At 34.9% G+C, this 22503-nt stretch overlaps 1 protein-coding gene across 2 annotated transcripts in view; it reads left to right on the plus strand.

The window, feature by feature from the left end:
* Nucleotides 1–21846, plus strand: part of ELP2 (elongator protein 2) — a 66632-nt gene extending 44786 nt beyond the window's left edge. For both annotated transcript variants that reach the window (XM_089786364.1, XM_089786365.1), the window contains exons 8-11: nucleotides 8634–8955; nucleotides 14623–14843; nucleotides 20859–21036; nucleotides 21158–21846. In XM_089786364.1, the coding sequence (XP_089642490.1) occupies nucleotides 8634–8955; nucleotides 14623–14843; nucleotides 20859–21036; nucleotides 21158–21699 (1263 nt within the window). In that variant the 3' untranslated portion in view covers nucleotides 21700–21846. The remainder of the gene's footprint in view (nucleotides 1–8633; nucleotides 8956–14622; nucleotides 14844–20858; nucleotides 21037–21157) is intronic.
* The last annotated feature ends 657 nt before the right edge of the window (nucleotides 21847–22503 follow it).

The raw sequence follows: 22503 nt of genomic DNA on the forward strand, positions 1-22503 counted from the left end.
GTCTGGTGACATTAATGACTGCAAGATTGTGTCCTAAATTTTGTTGGTTTTAGATAGAGCATAACATGCTCGAACATGGGAGTGTTGGCTTGTGTGGTTTGATGGGGCTGCTGCCAAATTCAAGTTTATTCAGTTGGATTTAGCTTGAAGGCGCACATTTAGTTCCTATAAAATAATTATAAAGTGATATGGTAAAAAGATACCTTTGGAGTTGAAAAATGTAGCCCAACATTAAAATCATATAAATTAAAAGCTGGGTGAATCCTTACTTCTATACATATGAACCAATTAGGAATACAAATAATTATGCAAGAGAAGGATCTCTCAAGAAACAAAGAGCCGATGAAGACCAAAACTAGATTCCAAATCCGGAGATCAATACCATCGTGTTTACATTAGAGTAGAGATTGAAATTCAAAGTTAAAATGATAATGTAATACAGTATAAAAGATCTCTAAAGTTAAAAATGATAACCTAACGTTAAATTAATATAAACAAAAAGTAGGATTAAATCCCTAGACATATGAACCAACTATAAATTCAAGTATAAGGAATGATCTCTCTAGGAAACAAAGAGCTCGTAGTGACAATAACCAGATTCTAAACTCGGAGTTCATGCCTGCATCAAAGTTTGCTATAGAAGAACTAATATGGTCATCGTCGTTCATCACCCCGCCAGCATTAATGGCTTTGTTTATTAGGTTGGAGAATATAGGGATGGGGCAATGGATCTCTCTAGCACCTCTTTTAACATAAACAATTCCTGGTCATAACACGCACGGGGATTTGTCTAAAGAGAGTAACCTCCAAAATATATGGGGAGTTTACTCTTTAATACACCTTCTCTTTATATGTTTGCTACTTCAAAGTTTCTTCATTGTATCAAACAAGATTGCACCATAGCCCTAGGGCATTCCATGCCACCAAAATGTATTATTGCCAAAGATGAGTGGACTACTTTGAATAGGTTAAATTAAAGCAAAGAGATTGTCATCATAAAGGTAGAAAAAGTGAATGACGTTGTATTTATGAAGACAATTTTTTATGAGATGAAGATGATTGATCATCTTACTAAAAATGGAAGTGATTGGGTTCTTGATTCCAATCCTATTTTCAATCATGCAATCACCCTTTTCTTCGATAATATTACTAAAAAACATCTCATCCCTAACATAATTAATAAATAAGGTATCACTCCAAGGACTTTTGGAGTTCTGATAATTAATAAATGAGGTATTCTTTAGGATTAATTGTTGACACCACCAACACTCCCACATAAAAATTGGCTTCTTTGTTGACTAGGAAAATTAAATCTCTCATGGCAGAAGCTAATTCCATTATCAAATATTTGACCTGTTCTCTAGACTTTATCAGGGATAAGAAAGTTTTTGAGGATGAAATCCTTGTCAAAATTCAGTGTAGTAACTATATATGATTATTATGGTTTCAAACCATGGTGTGATTCAGATCATTAATAATCTGGTAGACAATGAGATTGCCTCTCTATTTGAGCTTTGTCTTTAATTAACCTTCTTCATTTTCAGGTTTGTTGCTACGAGAAGTCAAATGGAATGCTGATGGTTTTTCCCTATTATCTCCAATAATTGTTAATATCTTCATGAAGCACTTTGAAGCAAAAGTGCTCAACTCCTTCCCTATAAAATCAAGATGGTGGAAACAATGCATAGAATGGAAACATCAATTGGCAGCATTGTCTTGAAAAGCTCAAGGAGTTTTACACATTTAAACAAGGTTATGGATATTATTAAGTTCAACAAGGAGCTAGGGCATGAAAATCAATTCACTTCACATTCTTCTTGTTAGGGAACTTGATGGATCTAGTGCACAAAAAGTGTATAGAAAAACCATTCACACAAATCTCTTCTTTCATGCATGGTCTTAGCACTATCCTTCCCAACAAGCATGTATCATAAAAACACTTGCCACAAGAGCCTTCTCGGTGTGTGATCATCATATTGGCTAAGAAATCTCCCATTAAAAGGTCCAAATTAAATTGTTTAGAAACAAACATTTGTCTTAGAGCATCAGCCAAGCTAAGAATCGTTGTGAAATGCATGCTAAGAGCAACGACTCTATTGATATGCTTATGGGTTTCTTCCTTATGTGGAATGTATTTCCAATGAGATGTCAAATTCTTTAAAGAAGGCTTTAGGACTTCCTTTAGACCTCAGAAGAAAGCAAAGAACGCATGAAATATCATAGAAAAACACTCTTAGGTTCTAAAGTCAATAAATTGATTACTTGTGTAGCACTTCTTGCTTTGGTTAAACCAAAGTAACGAGAATTGGAATCGGATCGGAAAATTGAATTGTGAATCGGGCATGAATTGGAATCAAATCAGCAAATTGAAAAAACCCTTGAAATTTAGTGAGTTATTTCATAAACCCTTTATCGCTGATTCGATTCACCGATTCACAAAAAATCGTTTGGCTTGAATCGAATTGCGTGAATCGTTGCGATTCTCATTACTATGGGTTAAACTGATCGATCCATTTATACTGGGATCAAAGAACACATTGCTAACATTAGACATAAGTGAGCCAACAAATTTGCCTTTGTATTCTTGTAAGGCTAGATGCTATATTTGTTTAGATTTGGTCATTGTGAAAGCTAGAAGGATAATTATTGGAAGAGAAAGTTAAGTGATTGAAATCAAAAAACTCTCTCAACCTAGATAGAGATGAATGCTAGGGGTGAGCAACTCATGGCAACCTATCATAAATGCCCTTGAACATTAATTACTCCTTTCCTTTCATTAACTACTCTCTTCTCCTCGTCAGTTTAATACTTTATATTTCTTTACACTTCCTCTATTATTGCCAAATCAGTACTAAAACTTGATTTTCTTATTATTCTTGGAATATCAAATTTTGTTGCAAGTAATTGATTTTGAAATATAAGTATTTCCTTTAATATATTATCATGAGTTATATTCACACTTATAATTCTTATACGTTTTTATTATTATTATTTTTATTTATAGTAAGCAGCGTCTAATGTTTGACAATCAATTTTTTCACAAATTGTCTACTCCCCTCTTTGGTATTTGTTCCTCTGCATATCTCTTATGCACCTTATAGTGAGCAATTTCTACAATCCTTATATCATTTTTCTCATCTTAATGATGAATCATAGTATATGATCCTGCCCATAAATTGACACTAGAAGCTCTACATTTCAAACTACTTGTCCCCAACTTTAGTGGAAGATAACGACACAATGTGATGAAGCTTACTTAAGCATGTAACAATTTTTCACTGATGGAGGAAACATGGCTAGTAGTTGATCTCGGAGTATCAATTGAACCAGTCCAATTAAAGTCATGTCAAAGAGAAATCTTATTACTATGATAGGGAATTCCACAAGTTTACCTTCAACCTACAAATGAACGAGTTTCAATAGTGCCAACATTGAGAGAGATAATTAACAATAAACCAAAGCTTAGGTCTCATAGATGTAAAATATAGAAAATGGTTCACCAAGTGTCTATAGAGACTGATTTGCTAGAGATGAATCATCATTGGTTGACAACTTTAGCTCAACCATCATACTGGAATTGTGTTATGGCAATGAGATAAAAAATGTCGCTAGAACTCCACACCTAAGAAAAATGTTGTAGTAGGCTTATAGTAGTCATTTCAAAAGTGAATTATAAACTAGATTTTGGTTGTTATATGGTGGCCTATATACTTGTGATGGGAGATCATCAACATTGCCACCATTGTGTTTGACACAAAGATTAGGATTAGGATGGGTTAATCAAAGAGCGGACCTAAAGAAGCAATTTCAAAAGGCTTAATGTTCTCTCACCCTTTTAGGGGGGTGTACTTTTCTAGGTGGTCCCATAGGCTGCTTTGGCCTCATGGACATTATTAAAATCTTTCATTCATTCATTTAATCCAAAATCTGAAAGATAAGCAATCAATCTTAATGCAGCAAGCTTGTAATTGTTAATTTAATGGCAACTTCTTGTATTAACAGTGAAAGAGTATGTACAATTTATAGCAATTACAATGTCAACATTTCCTTAAGAAACAATTGATAATTGAAGATTAAATTAGAAAGAATCTAATATAACTAAAAATACACTATTGACCATTAATGAAAAAGATATAAATAATATTCTATTACCATCCCTTAATGGTCAATCTATCAACTACACCAAGTTGCCCCCAAAATTTTACAAACTCATCCTAGCTTAGAGACTAGGTGGAAAATAATAAGGTATGGGATCTTGGCATTGAGTTGGAATCTTATTTTCAGCTTGGTATAAATCTTAGACCACATTATGGAGCAGTTGGATACCGTCCTTGGAGACCACCAGATAAGAGAATTCCAAATGAATGATAAGTGGAGTCTGTGATTGGAGTGAAATGACATTAGGAGACATCATCATATGGTTTGGAAAGTTTGGTCTTAAGTTTTTGAGTTGGCTAATAGATGAAGCACTGAATACATTATCCAAGTTGGTGAAAAATAGAGAAAGGGAGATTGTGGATCCTTTCCCTTGTTTGTTGAGTATGCCTCATAATTAATTATACAAATTGGGAAGTCAATCCACTATAGAAGCCACCTCAATGGTGCAGAATGACAATGCAAGAGGAATTGGAATTGAACAATTGATAGAAGGATTCAAAAGCTTTACAAGAGAACACCTCATGTTACATCCCAATTTTTTACCGAACTTGAAATATAGCCGTTGAGGTTCGCATGAAATCAATTGGCAGTTTAATTTGTTATAATCTGATGAAATGGTAAGATGGTTAGTTGTTATGATTTCAAGTGAAGATGACATGTTAGTTGATCATTAATGACGAAGGTTAACTGTTATGATTATTAAATTTAATAACGGAAAATTCCTCGCATGAAGCATGTTGAAGGGGTGGAAGCATTGTTAGAAAAAAATTAGGCAAGGCATAACTATCATTGGGCAGATGGGTAGAGGATTTAGCGATTTGAAACATGATACATCTGCGGGACTCGCATGAGTTATTTAAATAAATAATTTAATTAAAATAATTGGGTTAAAATATAAATGTATATCAAAAGGTTTTAATTTATCTTTCATATTTAAATATGTGCATATAATATAAAAATGATTTGGCATCATTATAATTTAATAATTTAATAAAATGATGTTTATATGTACCTGTAAGATTATAATAATGTTCATAATTTAATAACGTTTGAATTATAATTATAACTCTATTCTTTCCATTTTATTATTCCTCGTTTTTAGCCAATTAGCACTTGGTTTGGAATCAATTTAATATTTGGCATTTGGAACTGTTTTATAATCTTTCCCCACTTTTAATCGTTTCCTCTCCTCTTTTCTTTGTTTTTTTTAATCAATTTATTTCTTGGGGATTTAAATTGATTCCAGTCTTCTTGTAACTGTAGGGAGCTGTATAGCCAAGCCGGCCATTAATTAAGAGTGTTGATGCATCATTTGGAGTTCGCTTTTCCCTGTCAAGTCCTCCTCTCTGCTGCTGTTTGTTTTTCATGTTCAGCTGCATCTGTGTGCTCTATTCTATCCTTCTCTTCTGCTAAGGGTTTCTCTGTCTCATATTCTCTTTCTTCCTGTTTAAGTTTATCACTTATGACTTTGTGTGTTGTCGCTTTGTGACTCCTCTATCATTTTATGATGTCCGTGTATGGAGCTGAGTGCTTGTTTGTTTTACCTACAGCCATGTGGGTGCTGACATGGTGTTGGATGGCATTATTTTATTGCTGGCAGTGAACACATCATCCTGGGTGCTGTGTGCTTCCCTTATGGTATCTGTTCATCTCTATGTGTTGTTAAGTAATGTTTTATTGAAGTCGGCAGTTACTAAGTTAGTGACAATCCTCTTAATGAAGATGCTGTTTTATGTTATGCTTAGTAGTCATTGTGTAACGCTTGTTGGATGGCATTCCATGGTCTTTATTCATGCGACTGGAGAGTAGTATCTTTTGGACAAGAAGCACCTTGGTTTTTTCTGTGCACTAACAAAAAGGTACCAATGATACGTGTAACAAAGCGTTGTGATAATGCTCTATGTAAATTATTAGATTTTTGTTTCTATTCTGTGCATTATCTTTATCGAACAAGAGACTATATCCTCTAGCCGCGGGAGCAAGGAGATGAGTTAGATAAAATCACGTAAGGCTTTCTGTGTTTTGAATCCGATTATTTTCCTAACACTTTACCAGAGGGCGTCCTGCCTTATTCATTATGTTTTTGAAAGAATAAATAACTATAAGATTGTCTCAGTAATGGATATGTAAGATGGAAATAAAATGAAATCCATGGATCAACAATCATGCCAGTGTTATTACCATTAAATACAGTACTTGTTTCGCTTCATGCATTCTGTAGAAGTTTCTTTGTTTCTCTTGATGGCTGTACAAAAGCTTAAGTATTGAATAGCAAGTTATAAAACAAAATCTAGATTCTGTATTAGAATATAGAATTTGTATCAAAACTTAGTTTAATAAGGAAATCATATCAATACAAGCTTATACAAAAGTATTTCCCATCTACCTCTGAGATAATGGATAGTACTCTCAAGAAAACACTAGTAAATAGGTTACAAAGCATTTTTAAAAAATCTTTGCTAAGCCATAGACCCAGGTCAGATACACTACAATGGCTGTGAATATATATATATATATATATATATATATCTTTCTGTACTCTTATGAAAGACAAGTATTATGAATCTTTTGTTGAAACCAAGGAAAATTTAATATAGATCCATAATGATTATGCCAAAGGATATTAGAATAAAACATTCAAAATTCTAGAATCTCTAAAGAACATAATCATGTAATCATAGAATGTGAAATGATGGATGTAAGTAATCAACTTGAATAATTGACAGAGTCGTCTGCTTTGAGAATTCTGATTGCTTGGAACTCACCCGACTGTGTGGCCAAGAAGATGGGTGATGAGGTGAGAGAAAGGAATCATCAATAATATGAATCAGTATCAAATGTGATAGAACAACGTTTATCATTTTTAATGTGAATTAATTAATAGCTCATGCATATTCCTATTATTGTGATTCTCCTGCTGCCAAGTCGTATGGTGAGTTAATTACCAGGAAGCCTAGTGAATGGCAAGATGACCCTTGCCTATTCCGGGTAGGGAGGGTCTTTCTCGTTAGAGATCATGTGGGGATAAGTTGTGGTCCGAGGTTGGGTGGTTAAGCCCTTGACAATGTTTCACCTCTCCTTATGTGCCTGATGTGCATCAGACAAAGATGAGTCATACATTCATTTGTTTATCGGAAAACAGGTATTATCACTCTTATATAGAAGGGGGTAAGATTAAATTGAGTTATTTCATTGTTACCATCATTTTACTTTCATTTATATGAATAACGAATACAAGTATATTTTCTAATCTTGAGTACTATTATAGTTATGTAATCAGAAGGGAAAGGAATCTGAAGCCCTAATTGATTAAGTGACAGCTGGAACCCTACATGATACAGTGATATCAAAAGCTCTAATTGAATCCGTGGTATTGGAAGCCCTATTTGAATCAGTGGTATCGGAAGCCCTAATTGAATTTGTGGTATTGGAAGCCCTAATTGAATCCGTGGTATTGAAAGCCCTAATTGAATCAGTGGTAAATGATGCCCTAATTGATACAGTGGTATGTGATGCCCTAATTTAAAATATAGTGGTATTTAATTGTAATTATCATTTGATTTTAAGATAGCGGTTTTTAGATGATAATCGTCATGTGAAATTGTTATAGTGTATTTGTGGACTAACCCGGGTGGTTGTAGAGGCAACCCTAGCCTGATCTCGATCTCAATTTTCTGAGGTTTGTAGTTTCAATTTTTGCAATAATTTCATTTGATGGTACTTCAAGTTTTTAAGTTAAGAAATTTTGTTTAACTGATTTTAATGGTAAATCTTATTCACATGAATATGAAATGATATAACTGTCTTTCTATGAAATGAAGTAATATCTGTATTCTTTGAGTATGGTATTTGTTAATTTAGACCCAGGAAAATGAGATGTTACACCTCAAAGCCTTGTGAGATCATTTGAGGGAAGTTTATTAGAGACACTACTACCTTTAATCAGTTGGGGAGGGCATGTGAGAAGTCAACTTTTGGTGATGTTTGATGAGCCCCAAGGAAGCATGAAGTTGGCCAGAACTCTGACTCAAGACAGCAATGTTTACTTTCCCATTCTCATGAGTCTGCAATCTTTACACATGGAATAACTAGTGAAGATGAATCTACAAGTGCTGGTACTCCAATTACAGGTGTTCATCATAAAGCTTTTAGGGAAGAGGTGCTTGTAAAGTCTGCAAGCATACATTCCTTGTATTTGAAAGCAAGTTTATATCCATTTGCAATGAATAAATATTAATCAAATTTTTTTATGCAAATCAGTAACTCTGCTCTTTAAGTAAACTGTTTGACAAAATGCTCACATACTGTACCGGTGGAAGTAGTGCAAAAAATTTGGTATAACGAGGGGTGGCTTCTTACAGTGAACCCATGGTCATTTGTAGAAGGAAATTCTCCTTGTTTTGTTTTTGAAATTTTGCACAATCTTTCTTAAACAACTACAATTAATTTAAACATCTTTTTTGAATTTGTTGCAGACAACTCGAATTTTTGCTCCTTGGGAAAGGCATAAGGATGACAAACTAGAAATATCATGGCATGAAATTGCCCGTCCACAAGTCCATGGTCATGATATAAACTGTATGGCTATTATAAAAGGAGAAGGAAACCATCGTTATGTTAGTGGAGCAGATGAAAAAGTTGGAAGGGTCTTTGAGGCTTCACTGTCATTTCTACGGACCTTGCAGCACACCGCCTGGGGACATTTGGGAAAGCAAGATGTCAACAATGAAGACATCCAAATTTTGGGTGCAAATATGTCTGCACTTGGGTTATCTCAAAAGCCTATCTATGTTCAAGGTGAATTTGCTGATCTTGTCTCTTTCATTTAATCAATTTCGAATAATCGTGTTACACTGGCCAATTTTGCATTGCTATCTGTGTGATCTGTTGATATTTATTTGTTGTATATGATAGTGTGGTTAATTTCTTGTATATTTCTTTGTTGAATGTATTTCATTGCCTTCTTTCATATTCTTATTGTTGAGTGTGGAGTTGAGCTTTTCTTGAATTGCAGAGAATTGAGCAATCTAAACCTGGACTTATATTGAAGTTAATTCTAGCTGTTCAATTAGAAGGAAAAAATAAGATGAAACTTTGTTGGAACTAATTAATGAGGGAATGTCTTTGATATCCATGGATTTAGATGGCCAGACATTATAATACTTATACTTCTTGGTGTTAAGCCCATGCTTTACGAACAGTGTTTTATTGACATAGGACCTTCAACAAATCTAGGCTTGACTTCTATATATAGATATCATATTATGGTGTTCTTTCATACCTGTTCTTGTGCATTCTAAATGGCACATGATGCATATGGACTTGATTAGACCTTGGCAGTTGGCAGGGTACATTTCACAAATAAGAACTATAAAACCCAATTTGTAATTTTTTTGTAGTTGAAGTTTCATAATAATCAGTCATTACAAAAAAGAAATAGACTTTTTTGGAATTGTTTGAACACCATACTCTATTGGATCATTAAATAGCTAAAGAGGATACATGTTTAGATTGAACTTCAGCAAACTAGCACTGTCAGTTCTATAGAGTTTATCTAATGAAGGTCCATGACTGGGAAGATGAGCACTGGATTTTGGAGAGTCTTTCTAGGTGGACCTGATAAAACTACAGGTGTGAAGTTTTGAATTTTAGGGTCTGTTTTTGGCTGAAACACTAAAAATAGAAACTGAAGCGTTTAATTTTTTATGAACTTAAGTTCTGAATGCTATATTCCTATGCTAAATCTGTGAGGTGAGATTAATAAATTCAATTTAAAAGTGTTTGGAATTTCAATTTTTATGCGTTGACACCCAGTTCTCTAAATATGTACAAGTGGGATATCCTAAGCCACTATCTGAGATATTTAACTGGCTGGCCAGCTTGCTCAATGCAATTTTTTTCTTGAATCCCATCCTTTCTTTGTCTCTTAATCCTTTTGGATCTATTTTATAACAATTCAAGATAATCTAAGTTGGTTTTCCATGAATCATAACGCCTAAGTGTTACCCTATGCCATCTCCCATGTGCTAATGTTGTGATTAGCAAATGTCTTGAGCCTCATTTTGAATATCATTTCCACACGTCCTTTTGGTATCTTATTTGTAGTGGGTTGTTCTTCAAGAGTGAAAAAAGGGGGCGGCTGTCTACCTCAACATTAGGATTCAGTGGGGGGCATAGAATATGCCATTGCTTTTGATATTCTCTTTTCTAAATGATGATTTTCTCAATGGCTTGCTATTTCATCTGCTCGCTCTTGCTCATCAATATATGCTATCGCTTTCTCCCATGGCATAGGTACACTATTCTCCTCTAGTAAAGCTTTGATGCCTAGACTAGAAATTTGACAAAAATAGGTTTTCACTTGACTTTAAGAACTTGAATAGTGACGACACCCTTGGAAAATCTAAATATAATTCCCAACTCCTAGAGCCAATTGTATCATATTGACATCCAAAATAAAGAACATGGATCTGTTGTGCATTTAGGTTGGCTTGTGGAACTTGAATTAGCTCCATTGTAATTCCTATTGTAACAAATTTTATAAACAACCCATTCAAAACAAATGAAAACAAAAAAATTGACATATAAAACCTAGCTCTTTAATCTTTGAGGCATAGTGATACATTCTTAGAAAAATGAAAGAGAAGTAAATTGAAACAGTTTGTTTAATGTAGGAGAGATTTAAAAAAAAAACTTTTAAAAACTTAATTAAAAAAAATCTTCTGTAGTCTTTTTTGGCAGTTTTTTGTCGAATAGTGCCGGCCACAAAGCAAAATTCAGCAACTTAGAAAGAAAGCTATGACTTAATGCTCTAGAGTTGGCCAAACCTGATTCACAAAGTATTTTGTTCTTGAATGTAATGCTTTTGTTTAGGGCCTTGGATCTGTTCAATTGCAAGATGACCATGTTAGAGTGGGGTTGCCATTGCACCAAAAGACCGATTTGTCAATGCCCAATACAACCACTCAACTTATAGTACACAGGAGGCGGTTAAGCCCTTGCCATGAATCTCGAGGGGAGCGATAAACAAATTTCCAACAATCTCCCCCTCAGCATTACTCGAGGGTTTGAGGATTTGAACTTGTGACCAAGCTCGGATACCACTTGTTAGTTGCCATTGCAACAAAAGACTGATCTGTCAATGCCTGATACAACCACTCAACTTATAGTACACAAGAGGTGGTTAAGTCCTTGTCACGAATCCTGAGGGGAGCGCTGAACAAATTTCCAACGAACCACCCTTTTGGTTTTGCAAGGAAGATGTTTTCTAGTCAAGATTTAGCCAAATCAGCTTATGAAAAAGAAATGTGGGACATCCTTCATGCAACTAAGAAGTGGAGGTAGAACTTGGTTAGACATCATTTAAAGGTCAAAGTAGACCATACCATTTTAAATCATTTCTTGAAGTAGCATGTTTCTTTTAAAGAACGAGAAAATGGACTGAAAAAACGCAAGGTATGATTTCAAATAGTACACAAGAGAGGCAAGGAAAAGATTGTTGTAGTTGCACTTTCATGCATAGTAACGAGAATCATGACAATTCACACGATTTGGCGATTCGATTCAAGCCAAACGATTTTTTGTGAATTGGTGAATTGAATCAGCGATAAAGGGTTTATGAAATAAGTTACTCACTAAATTTCAAGGGTTTTTTAAATTTGAGGATTCGTGGCCGATGTGATTCTGATTCATGGCCGATTCGCGATTCAATTTGGCTTTGCATTCCAATCCGATTCTAATTCTCGTTACTTTGCTTTCATGATAACATGAGCAAGTGTTCGATCTCGATTTAGCTACATCCTTTTAGTCCATCTTGATTGACTACTAGCTTCTTCTGTAAGAATACCACTCTCCTTTTCTCCATTAGCTTGTCCGGTAAGACTACTACTCTCCAACTCTTCCATCAGTAACTACTTCTCTCCTGCTTTACTCCACTAGCTCCTTGTGGGGGACTGCAGCTCAGCTCCACTACTCATCTAATTCATCCATAGTTGCCGAAAACTCCTCTGTTCCTCCTTGGGTGTGCGTATCCTTGAGTCCAATTTGGAAATGTATCCAATACTGCCTGGATACACGTTGAATATGGTACTCATGTTTGCCTAATAAACTTGATTTTTGAACTGTACCAAATACTATGGGATTTGTTTTTTTTAAAGATTTGACGTAGATCTTCCCTTTAATGTAAAAAAAACTATATTAAAGCAATTAAAAAAAAAAGTTTAAACAAAACCTCCACCGAACGAGAAAGACAAATAAAATGTTTTTCTATTTCAGCAACCCGTTTTTGGGTTATCTTCTAATGCAACTCTACTATGTTTACATGTTGTAAAGCATTAAATTAACTTATAAATATTTCTGTAGCATTTATGTAGTGTAACAAGGGGACGCGTCCCCCCCCCAAAAAAAAACTAGGTCATCTTGGAGATAGGGATGTCCTTGGGATGGGGGGATGACGTCTTGGCGTTTCGGACTATGCCACTTTGAGCGCCAACTTTGCCGGAGACGGCGAGATGTCTCTGAGATGGCGAGACGTCTCCTGTGTGTGGGTGCGGGGGGCGGGGGGGCGGGGGGGTGTGATGAAGTCTCCTTTATTGCAGGGGGACGCGATGAAGTCTCCTTTATTGCGGGGGGATGCGACAGAGTCTCCTTTATTGTGGGTGCAAGGAGACTTGTAGTTTTTGTTTGCATTATAATATTATATACTTATTTTGATATCATGATTCATGGCACATGCTACTTATTGTAATCATCTTTATGTCATGACTCATATGATCATTGATTACTTTTAGATAATAGAATCTAGATACTCATACTATTGATCTAAAGACTAATATATAGACTAATATTTGCTGATATTCAATGTTAGTGTTCATTGTTTGTTTGTCATTTGATCATGAATCATGATGTTCTAGTTCAAAACTTCAATACAATGTTCAATGTTCAATTTTTTATTGTTTAAGTTTACTGTTTTTTACATCTTTATATGATTATATCAAGTTATATTGTATAATTGTATTACATATTTTCATAACTAGCATTTTAAGTACCATATGTATAGTATATAAACCCTTGCTCCCCCCGCCACCCCCCCGTCCCCCTTGCCGCTCCCTTGCCGTCCCCAAATCAAGGCCCTTTGTCCCCCCGTCTCCCAGGGCGGTGTAACTATGCATTTGTGTCAATATTACTTTTGAAGTAATGAAAATCTCCTACAATAACTTAGAAAACTAGTTAAATATATGTATGTGTTATTTATTAATGTTGTGTCCAGCCGTATCTCTACCCAATACCGTATCTGTATTTGTATCCGGATCTGTATCCATGCAACTTTGAATTCATCCGCCACGTATGTTCCTCGTATATTCTAAGGTTTCTGCTTCCCTCCACCATCTCCCTTCTATGTTCCTCCAACTCTAGCATGCTCCACCAGTCACATGTGGGACTACTACTCTACCTTCCAACTAAAGTGGGAGTAATGCTTCAGCATGCCTTCTGGTAAGATATTACTTGGGAAGATCTGAACATTCATCTTTTAGCACAAGAATAATTTGACCGTACCACTCAACCTCGACCTCAAAAAACTGTTATCCTGCATATATTAATTAGCATATGAATTTTTCATATTTCTTTTAGATAAGAGTTGTGCCTACAAGGAAGGTTGCCACACATTTGAGTATTATATACTATTATTGTAGTAGGAGTTTGCCCCATCAAATTGTTAAATATTGATCAAAGCTTTTTTTCTGGTTTGTACTTTGCACTGGTCAAGAAAGTATCTTACACTCGACTTAGAAACCCAAACTATGTATCCTATGGGCCGAATTCAGAGATGGAATGAATTGCATTGAGAATGTGTTACAGAACAATGAGTATGCACCATTTCCTCCCATCCTGGTTGAAATCAAGGGAACACTAGGCATAGAGTCTTCAACCAGTCAAAAGCCGAAATGGTTATAAGTTCCATTTGTATCCCAATCAGTTAAAAAATTTCAAACAGTTCCTTGGCTTTAAAGATAATGTGGCATTCAGTTAATTATGAAAAGTGCTTTATTGGCACCCTAGCCTTGTCTTTTTACAGACGTCTGATAAAATGACATGCATTTCACAGTATTCCTCATAAACACGAGCTGCAAAGTATTAAGAGAACCTATTGAAAATTTTGCAAGAAGTGCAATGCGAGCTGCATGTCTTGCGAATCCAACCCAGGTGTGATCAGATATGTTTTTCTTTGTTCTTGGCATTAGTTTTCAATTAACACTTTCCTATGTTTTTGAATAATGGGTTCTCTTGTATGGTTTTTGTTAATTTTTGATAGAAGATGCTTTCTTTGATCAATATTAATCTTTACACTGAATTTGATTTCAGCAGTTCTGTAGGGATCAACATAAGAGTTCCATGCAAAATGATTCCATTGCTTAGAAAATCTTAGTGAATAAATTAAAGTTGACACTTTGGTTTTTCATACAGGAAGTACCACAAGGGCTTCAGTTGCATCTTCTCAGGATTTTTCAGATGGAATGGAAACTATTCCAGAAGCTGTTCCTGTGGTGCTAACAGAGCCTCCCCTTGAAGAGAATTTGTCCTGGAATACTTTATGGCCTGAATCTCACAAGCTCTATGGTCATGGTAATGAACTGTTTGCCATGTGCTGCAATCATGAAGGGAAGATTGTTGCAACAGCTTGCAAGGTGAATATAGCTTATTATAATTCCTTTAAAGTACTTTGTATCTTTTTTTCGTGCATTGGAATCTATCATAAATTGTAATAATCAAAGTAAAGAGTCAAATGGAATTCTTTTTTGTACATTCATTTCTCCCATTAGATCTTATATGCTATCTTCCTGAGTAGTTATCTAAAGTTGTGTGAGAATTTAAGCTGGGACCCAGTAGCTGCCAGAACAACGGACCAGTGACTGTCTCTGTGAATCAATTGTTTTTTTCTGTTGTGAATATAATTTGTGTATCCATATATGGAAGTTTACATTGTATTTTTTAAGAGGAAAAAACATCCTTTTAACTGAAAAGAAGTAAAAAATAAGCCTGTTCATTGATTCTCAGGGCCGAAACCTCACATTATATGCATACCATTTTTTATTTTATTTAACTAGCTAGAATCTGTGTATTCTAATAAACAAAAAATATAAAATAAATGACCGCTATATCTCTTTGCTGAGTCAATACAAAAGTTTGAAAGATGAATATCAAGGGTCATGGTATAGAACAAGATGGATGAGAAAATTTACCTTAGTTATCGGATTTGTGCTACACAGGCCAGATCCGGATCCAGATTCGTGCTTGGATCCTTGATTCTGTCTGTGGATCCGTGGCCCATGGATCCACAGGCAGAATCAAGGATCCTGCCCAGATCCTCAAGGATCATAATTTCATTTTTTAATTCAGTAAACCAATGTGAATGTGTTGATTTTTTTTATAATCGTGAAAATAAATCAAATATCAAGTATACTAGATTTGTAGATCCATACTAGAATCATGGATTCATACTATGAAATGATTTAGTTTTAGAATTATTGTATATTTCTCTCATTTTTTAGTATATATATATATATATATATCTATATATATATATATATATATATATTTTGTACATATATTTATATTTATATTTATATATATACAGATGAATCCTCCATGAATCATAATTGGGAAAAAAAAATCCCGAATCCATGGATCCGATTCATGTGCCCAAATCGGATTCGTTTCACAAATCGGCAACTTTAGTTATTGAGGTAAACTTGTAATTGGAAGGGGGGCCCTAAAATTTTATAGAACCCCACATTATATAGGGGAATCTGGCTAGAATCGCCTACAACAAAAGCGCCCCACCACCACCCTCAACAGACGAAGTTATCTAGTTGTCTGTTTACACACACTTCATTTACAGCCAGTCGTTTCAAGCAACAATTAAAGTGGCAAAAAGTCTAACACTAGGTGGTATATATATGCAGTAATAAGCACTGCTCAATTAGATTTTGAAAATCCCGAATCCATGGGTCCGATTCATGTGCCCAAATCGGATTCGTTTCACAAATCGGCAACTTTAGTTATTGAGGTAAACTTGTAATTGGAAGGGGGGCCCTAAAATTTTATAGAACCCCACATTATATAGGGGAATCTGGCTAGAATCGCCTACAACAAAAGCGCCCCACCACCACCCTCAACAGACGAAGTTATCTAGTTGTCTGTTTACACACACTTCATTTACAGCCAGTCGTTTCAAGCAACAATTAAAGTGGCAAAAAGTCTAACACTAGGTGGTATATATATGCAGTAATAAGCACTGCTCAATTAGATTTTGAATTGCCATTTGGCCAATTTTTCATCATACTATTTTCCTTTTTATCACTCCAAGAATTGAAATTTTTTCTTCTGTTTGACATTTTATTCCACCTGCTGGTCAAAGTTCTCATTGGAATTTTTCCCATCTTGAGTTGGACGCCATTCTTGGATTAACTTTCACCATGGAGGCCTTGAAGTTATCATTTTCTATCTGATCCGTATCTTTTAAGTTAATTGGCAATTGCCCTATATCAATTATTAAGCTGACTTTGTAGATTCCTATTCATATCATCTTTAGTTTTCCTTTTTCTTGTTCACTTCCCAGGGCACTTCAGCTCATTTCAATACCAACATCCCTGGTTTTTGACATGCACGAAGTCTTGATTCTTATGTTATAGTTGTTTTCTTTCTTCATTAAAGGATTAAGGTTTTAGGCTCCCTCTTGAACTTTTAAAACATGTTTTAAAATGAGATATGAATATTAGGCTCTTTTCATAAGTAAAAACTCATATAATACTGAGGCAGCATTGAAAAGATGTAGGTAGTTCTGCAGTGACATTTATATTGGTCTCTGAATTCATACTCATCATCTGACCATATGGGTGATTAAATCAACTGTATGGTTCTATGCAAAGATTGCATGGCTGGTATGCTAGCCATAAGTCCCAGAATTTAATTGGACCAACATATAAGCACATAAGTTACATATACTATTTCTGGGATGGTATGGTGTGATGGTTAAGTTGTGGTGTTGTTGTTCTTGCCATCAAAGTTCAAACTTGAAACCCCACTGGGTAGGCATTAATGAATGTTCAAATGGGGATGAGATCCTCCATTTGTGACCTCACTGGTTCACAGCTCCAGGTTAAAAGTGTTTAGCCCTTCTTTAGAAAAAATATATGTACTATAAATTAGTCTATTCAACAAAACTCAATGCAGAAAACATCAATCTCTTTCTCTGTGAATGAAACTTTTGAACGATAGTTCAATAAATTGAATTAACAGGGAAAAGGTTTGTGAAAGGTACAATGGTTGGGTCTTTTTACAGGCTGAAGTACTGGCATGATGATTGGACACAATATCTATTGTGAAGGTTAGAGCAAGCATCCAATGGATGCTTTGCAATTTTCATACTAGCTATGTTACTGGTCTGTACCTGTAACCATGCCATTTGGGTACAATATATTTAGGGTTTGGATATTGGCTCAGTGTGGCTACCAGTACCTGTAACCATGCCATTTGGGTACAATATATTTAGGGTTTGGATATTGGCTCAGTGTGGCTAAGGACATGGCTAGGGTTCAGGATTTTGCTTGTGGATTTGTCCCTAACAACCTTGGGAAAACCTGTGGCAAAATTTTGATGTTTTTTTCTCAACATCATGTCACAGGGTTTGCCAATATAATGAAATTCAGCAGCCTGTAGCAAAATCCTAATTGCACAAAACATTTAATTTGATGATTTTCTCGACAGTATGTACTATCCACCAGTCTGTAGAAAAAACCTAATTGCACGCAAACATTTAAATGGGATTTGAATTGATTTTTAGCACAAAACTGAGAGTTAGCTATTGGGAAGTTATTCGCCATCAAAGATTCACTAGATTTCATTAGGTTGTTGAGGCAAATTGCAAGTAGGGGACTTTGAATGGACATATATTTCTAAGAGATGTTAAGGACATAAAATTAGAAACACTTTCTGTGGTCAGTGGGATTTAGTTGGGATTCAGTGATATTACCATAAATGCTAAGTAAGGTTATATCTGTTTTTTCAAATATTTGTGAACCTTATAAGAGTAATTGCCAAAAGAAAGTATAGAAACCTAGACTAAACTGAAATGAAACTCTATTGGCTTGATATCAACATAAAGGGGTTTGTTTACTTGGAATTCTTGGGATCCCAACTATTCAAAAGAATTTCACATTTCAATTGTCAACAAAAATACAAAGCTGGTTGTCTAGATTATCAAGGTTAGATTGGGACAAATTTCCTCTTCGGGTGCTAACTTAAGTGTGATAATTTGGAGCATTAATTTTATTATTTATTGGTCATCAACTTTTAATGGCATTTTAATCAAGTGGGCTGCGCAAGTATATACATGGCATTTTATAGACATTGTGAAAGCGGAAGCAAAATATTTCCTATCAAGAAGATTAAAATCAGCTTATAGTGCTGAAAAAAATGAATCATGTAATATTTTATATCAGAATGAAGAATTGTTTTGAATAATTTAGGAGAGGCTCTAAACCAAAAGCTTCATCATTAGGACTTGCAGCCCTCTAGCATAGCTCTATTTGTAGTAGTGTCATTGGTTGCATTGGAGTTTTGGACTTAGTTACTGGATTCGTGCACTAGAGGCCGGATCCGGATTCGTGCAGATCCGTGCAGGATCCTTGTTTTACACAATGGATTCGCCCAGATTCTTGGCCCATGAATCCAGACGAATCCACTGTGTAAAACAAGGATCCTTCCCGGATCTGCACAAATCCTCAAGGATCCAGCGCAAATCCTCAATGATCGACGGGTTTAAGTGGGTCAAAGTTATTTAATGACTTAAAATTTTTTTTTTTTTTTTCTTTCTGGTCCTAAAATGACCCCTTTATGCATTATATATACTAAAAAATGAGAGAAATATACATTATATAGATAGATAGATAGCTAGGCAGACAAATAGAGAGATAGATAGATAGACTGACAAATAGAGAGACAGATAGAGAGACAAACAGACAGACAGATAGACAGAGAGATAGAGAGATAGATAGATAGACAAACAGACAAACAGACAGACAGACAAATAGATAGATAGAGAGATAGACAGATAGACAGACAGACAGACTCCAAGAATCCAGACGAATTCACTGTCTAAAACAAGGATCCTGCCCAGATCCTCAAGGATCCAGCTCAAATCCTCAAGGATCGATGGGTTTAAGTGGGTCTAAGTTATTTAATATGACTTTAAAATTTAATTTTTTTTGCCTTCTAATCCTAAAATGACCCTTTTATGCATTATATATACTAAAAACTGAGAGAAATATACATTATATATATAGATAGATAGATAGACAGACAGACAGACAACAAGAATCTGGACGAATCCACTGTGTAAAACAAGGATCTTGCCCGGATCTGCACAAATCCTCAAGGATCCAGTGCGAATCCTCAAGGATCGACGGGTTTAAGTGGGTCTAAGTTATTTAATGACTTTAAATTTTTTTTTTTTTTGCTTTCTAGTCCTAAAATGACCCTTTTATGCATAACGTATACTGAAAACTGAGAGAAATATACATTAGACAGACTGACTGATAGACTAGACAGACAGATAGACAGATAGATAGACAGACAAACAGACAGACTGACAGTCTGATAGTTAGACAGACAGATAGATAGATAGATAGACAGATAGATTCACAAATCCTAATTGGGAAAAAAAGAATAGTGAATCCACGGATCTGATTCATGTGCCTGAATCGGATTTGTATCCCAAATCGGTAACTAAGGTTTTGGAACTTCACTAAGTTTATAGTATGACTGCAAATTATATTGTAATTCCAATTTTTTCCATTCTAACCATCTAGTTATTATGTAGGCACTATGAAGTATGCTTTGTGTAACCAACAATATGAATATAAACAATCTAATCAACAATATGAATATAAACAACAAAATCTACTTTTTTTGACAATTCATGGGTTAAACTCTCTAGTTTTGCTCTATATATCTCCGTGCTATAAAAATGCCCTTGAATTTCAAAAAATGTAGGCTTCCGTTTTTTTTCCCTACAATTTTTGAATTTTAAAATCTGATTTTTCCTCAAACAATTTTTGTTGCTATTAAATTTAATATAAGTTATTATTATATGAATTTATATCACATTAATATTTATATATTACATTATATAATTTAGATTCAATGTATCTACTATTTCCTTCTACAACTTTCTCATCCTGAGGATGGATCATGGGGTGTGATGCAAAACATTGATGCAAAAAATTTCAGAGTGTAATCCAGAAATTATGTACACATCAACTATCTTTATATTTCCTATAACTGTATTTTATATTTTGTGTTTATATTAATAAATAAGAGTGTCATTTTTACCTTAAATATATAGATGAACCCAAAGCAATCCAACCTCAATATTTTTTTGCTAAACCCGTGTTCAAATTTGAAGCCGAACTAATAGCAGGACTCGTAACTTAGCTTTGATTTTGACAAAGATAGAATTCTGCATTCATATTTTATTATTTTGCAATGAATTTTTCTAAAGATAACTAATGTATGTCTGCCATCATGGAACATTTGTTCTTTCCATTTTCTTGTGTGCTTATCTTTATTCATGAACTTGTGACTAGTTCCTGGAACAAGGTTTTCAAGCTGTAAGAGTTCCTTATTTTTACAAACTGCAGGCACAATCATCAAATGTAGCAGAGATATGGCTATGGCAAGTAGGCTCATGGAAGGCCATTGGTCGACTTCATTCTCATGCGCTGACTGTGACACAAATGGAATTCTCTCATGACGATCATTTCTTGTTGTCAGTATCGAGGGATCGACATTTTTCTGTATTTCGGCTAGAGAAAAATGGTATGCCTCCACCCTATATTTAGCGTTTTGTTTTTCAAACTAAAGTTTCTTCTGTCAATGCGAAACTCTTTTGAGATTTTGACATCGTGCACTACACGAACTGATACACTTATATTTGCAGGAATAGATGAGGTTAAACATGAACTTGTTGCAAGACATGATGCACACAAAAGAATAATCTGGTCATGTTCGTGGAACGCACGCCATCATGTATTTGTGACAGGATCAAGAGATGGGATGGTGAAGATATGGAAAATAAAGGAAACTAAGAGTGAAAGTAGTGTCACAGAGCTACTGATTCTTCCTCAATTCAGTAGCAGTGTTACTGCTGTATCATGGTCTCCACGTAGCAATTTCAAAGATGATCTAGTTGCTGTTGGCATGGAAAGTGGACTTATTGACATTTGGAGGGTTAGCTTGCAAGTCATGACCCCTGGCGGAGAACATTTTCAGCCATGTCAAAGATTTGACACTGTAACAGCATCTAGAATAATAGGACTAGACATTTACCTATGTCATGTGGCTACTGTTCACCGTTTGGTTTGGAGAGAAACCTCTGAAAGTGAAAGTAGTATGCTAGATAACTCTTCACCCACAGTTATGCATCTAGCTTCTTGTGGGTCTGATCATACTGTGAGGATATTCAATGTAGTAATAGCGTGAGATCTCGAGTCATTCCTACTTTGTAAACATAAACCTGAATCAGATAAACTGTCAAACCTTTTTTCTGTAGACCTACTAGAAGAATTATGTATTCATGGAAGGTGTTTTTGACATTTGTTGATTATAGAAAAAAAAAAATCATGTTTACCGGGAGGAGTAACTACACAAGATGACATCAATCCTCAACAATGCCGTGAAGCTACCCACCAGCCATTTGGCCAAAAGTAAAGGTAGTATTTTTTTTATCATTAAAACCTTTTCTGAAGATGCCACACAGCAAATTTCTTTTTTGATGTTTTGAATTTTTAACTCTCTCGGAGAGCAAATGTTTCTGGCGATATGAATCAGATATCTCTAAAAGCCAAGGGCAACAAGTTTTGGTAATGTACTACTATAAACTATCCTTATCCTTACTTGTAATTGTTTATTTTAATGATAAAAAACATTGAGCAATTTCAAACAACTTAGCCAGCTGTGAAAAGATGGAAATCAAATTGGCATATCAAATTATATATAATTTGCCACATAGCTTAATTGGAGAAAATAGCAAGCTTTACATGTTATATATATTATGCTTATTTGAGAGCTGTGGATTTCCAAGATAAATTGAACGCCAAAATATCATTATTCTCGTGTTTCAGATAATGCGTATAATTTAACCACTTCCCACCATCCTTCGCGTTTTGGTGATACAAATCTGTATCTGAAAAATTATAGCTGCCCAAATAATTTCTTAAGCTAATATCCTCAGTAACTTAAAACCACTATAATCGTGCACCCTGTGTACATAAATATACAATTTGT

This window comes from Cupressus sempervirens, chromosome 6 (genome assembly GCF_028749045.1).
Source record: "Cupressus sempervirens isolate cs-2001-9-10 chromosome 6, ASM2874904v1, whole genome shotgun sequence".
Classification (NCBI taxonomy): domain Eukaryota; kingdom Viridiplantae; phylum Streptophyta; class Pinopsida; order Cupressales; family Cupressaceae; genus Cupressus; species Cupressus sempervirens.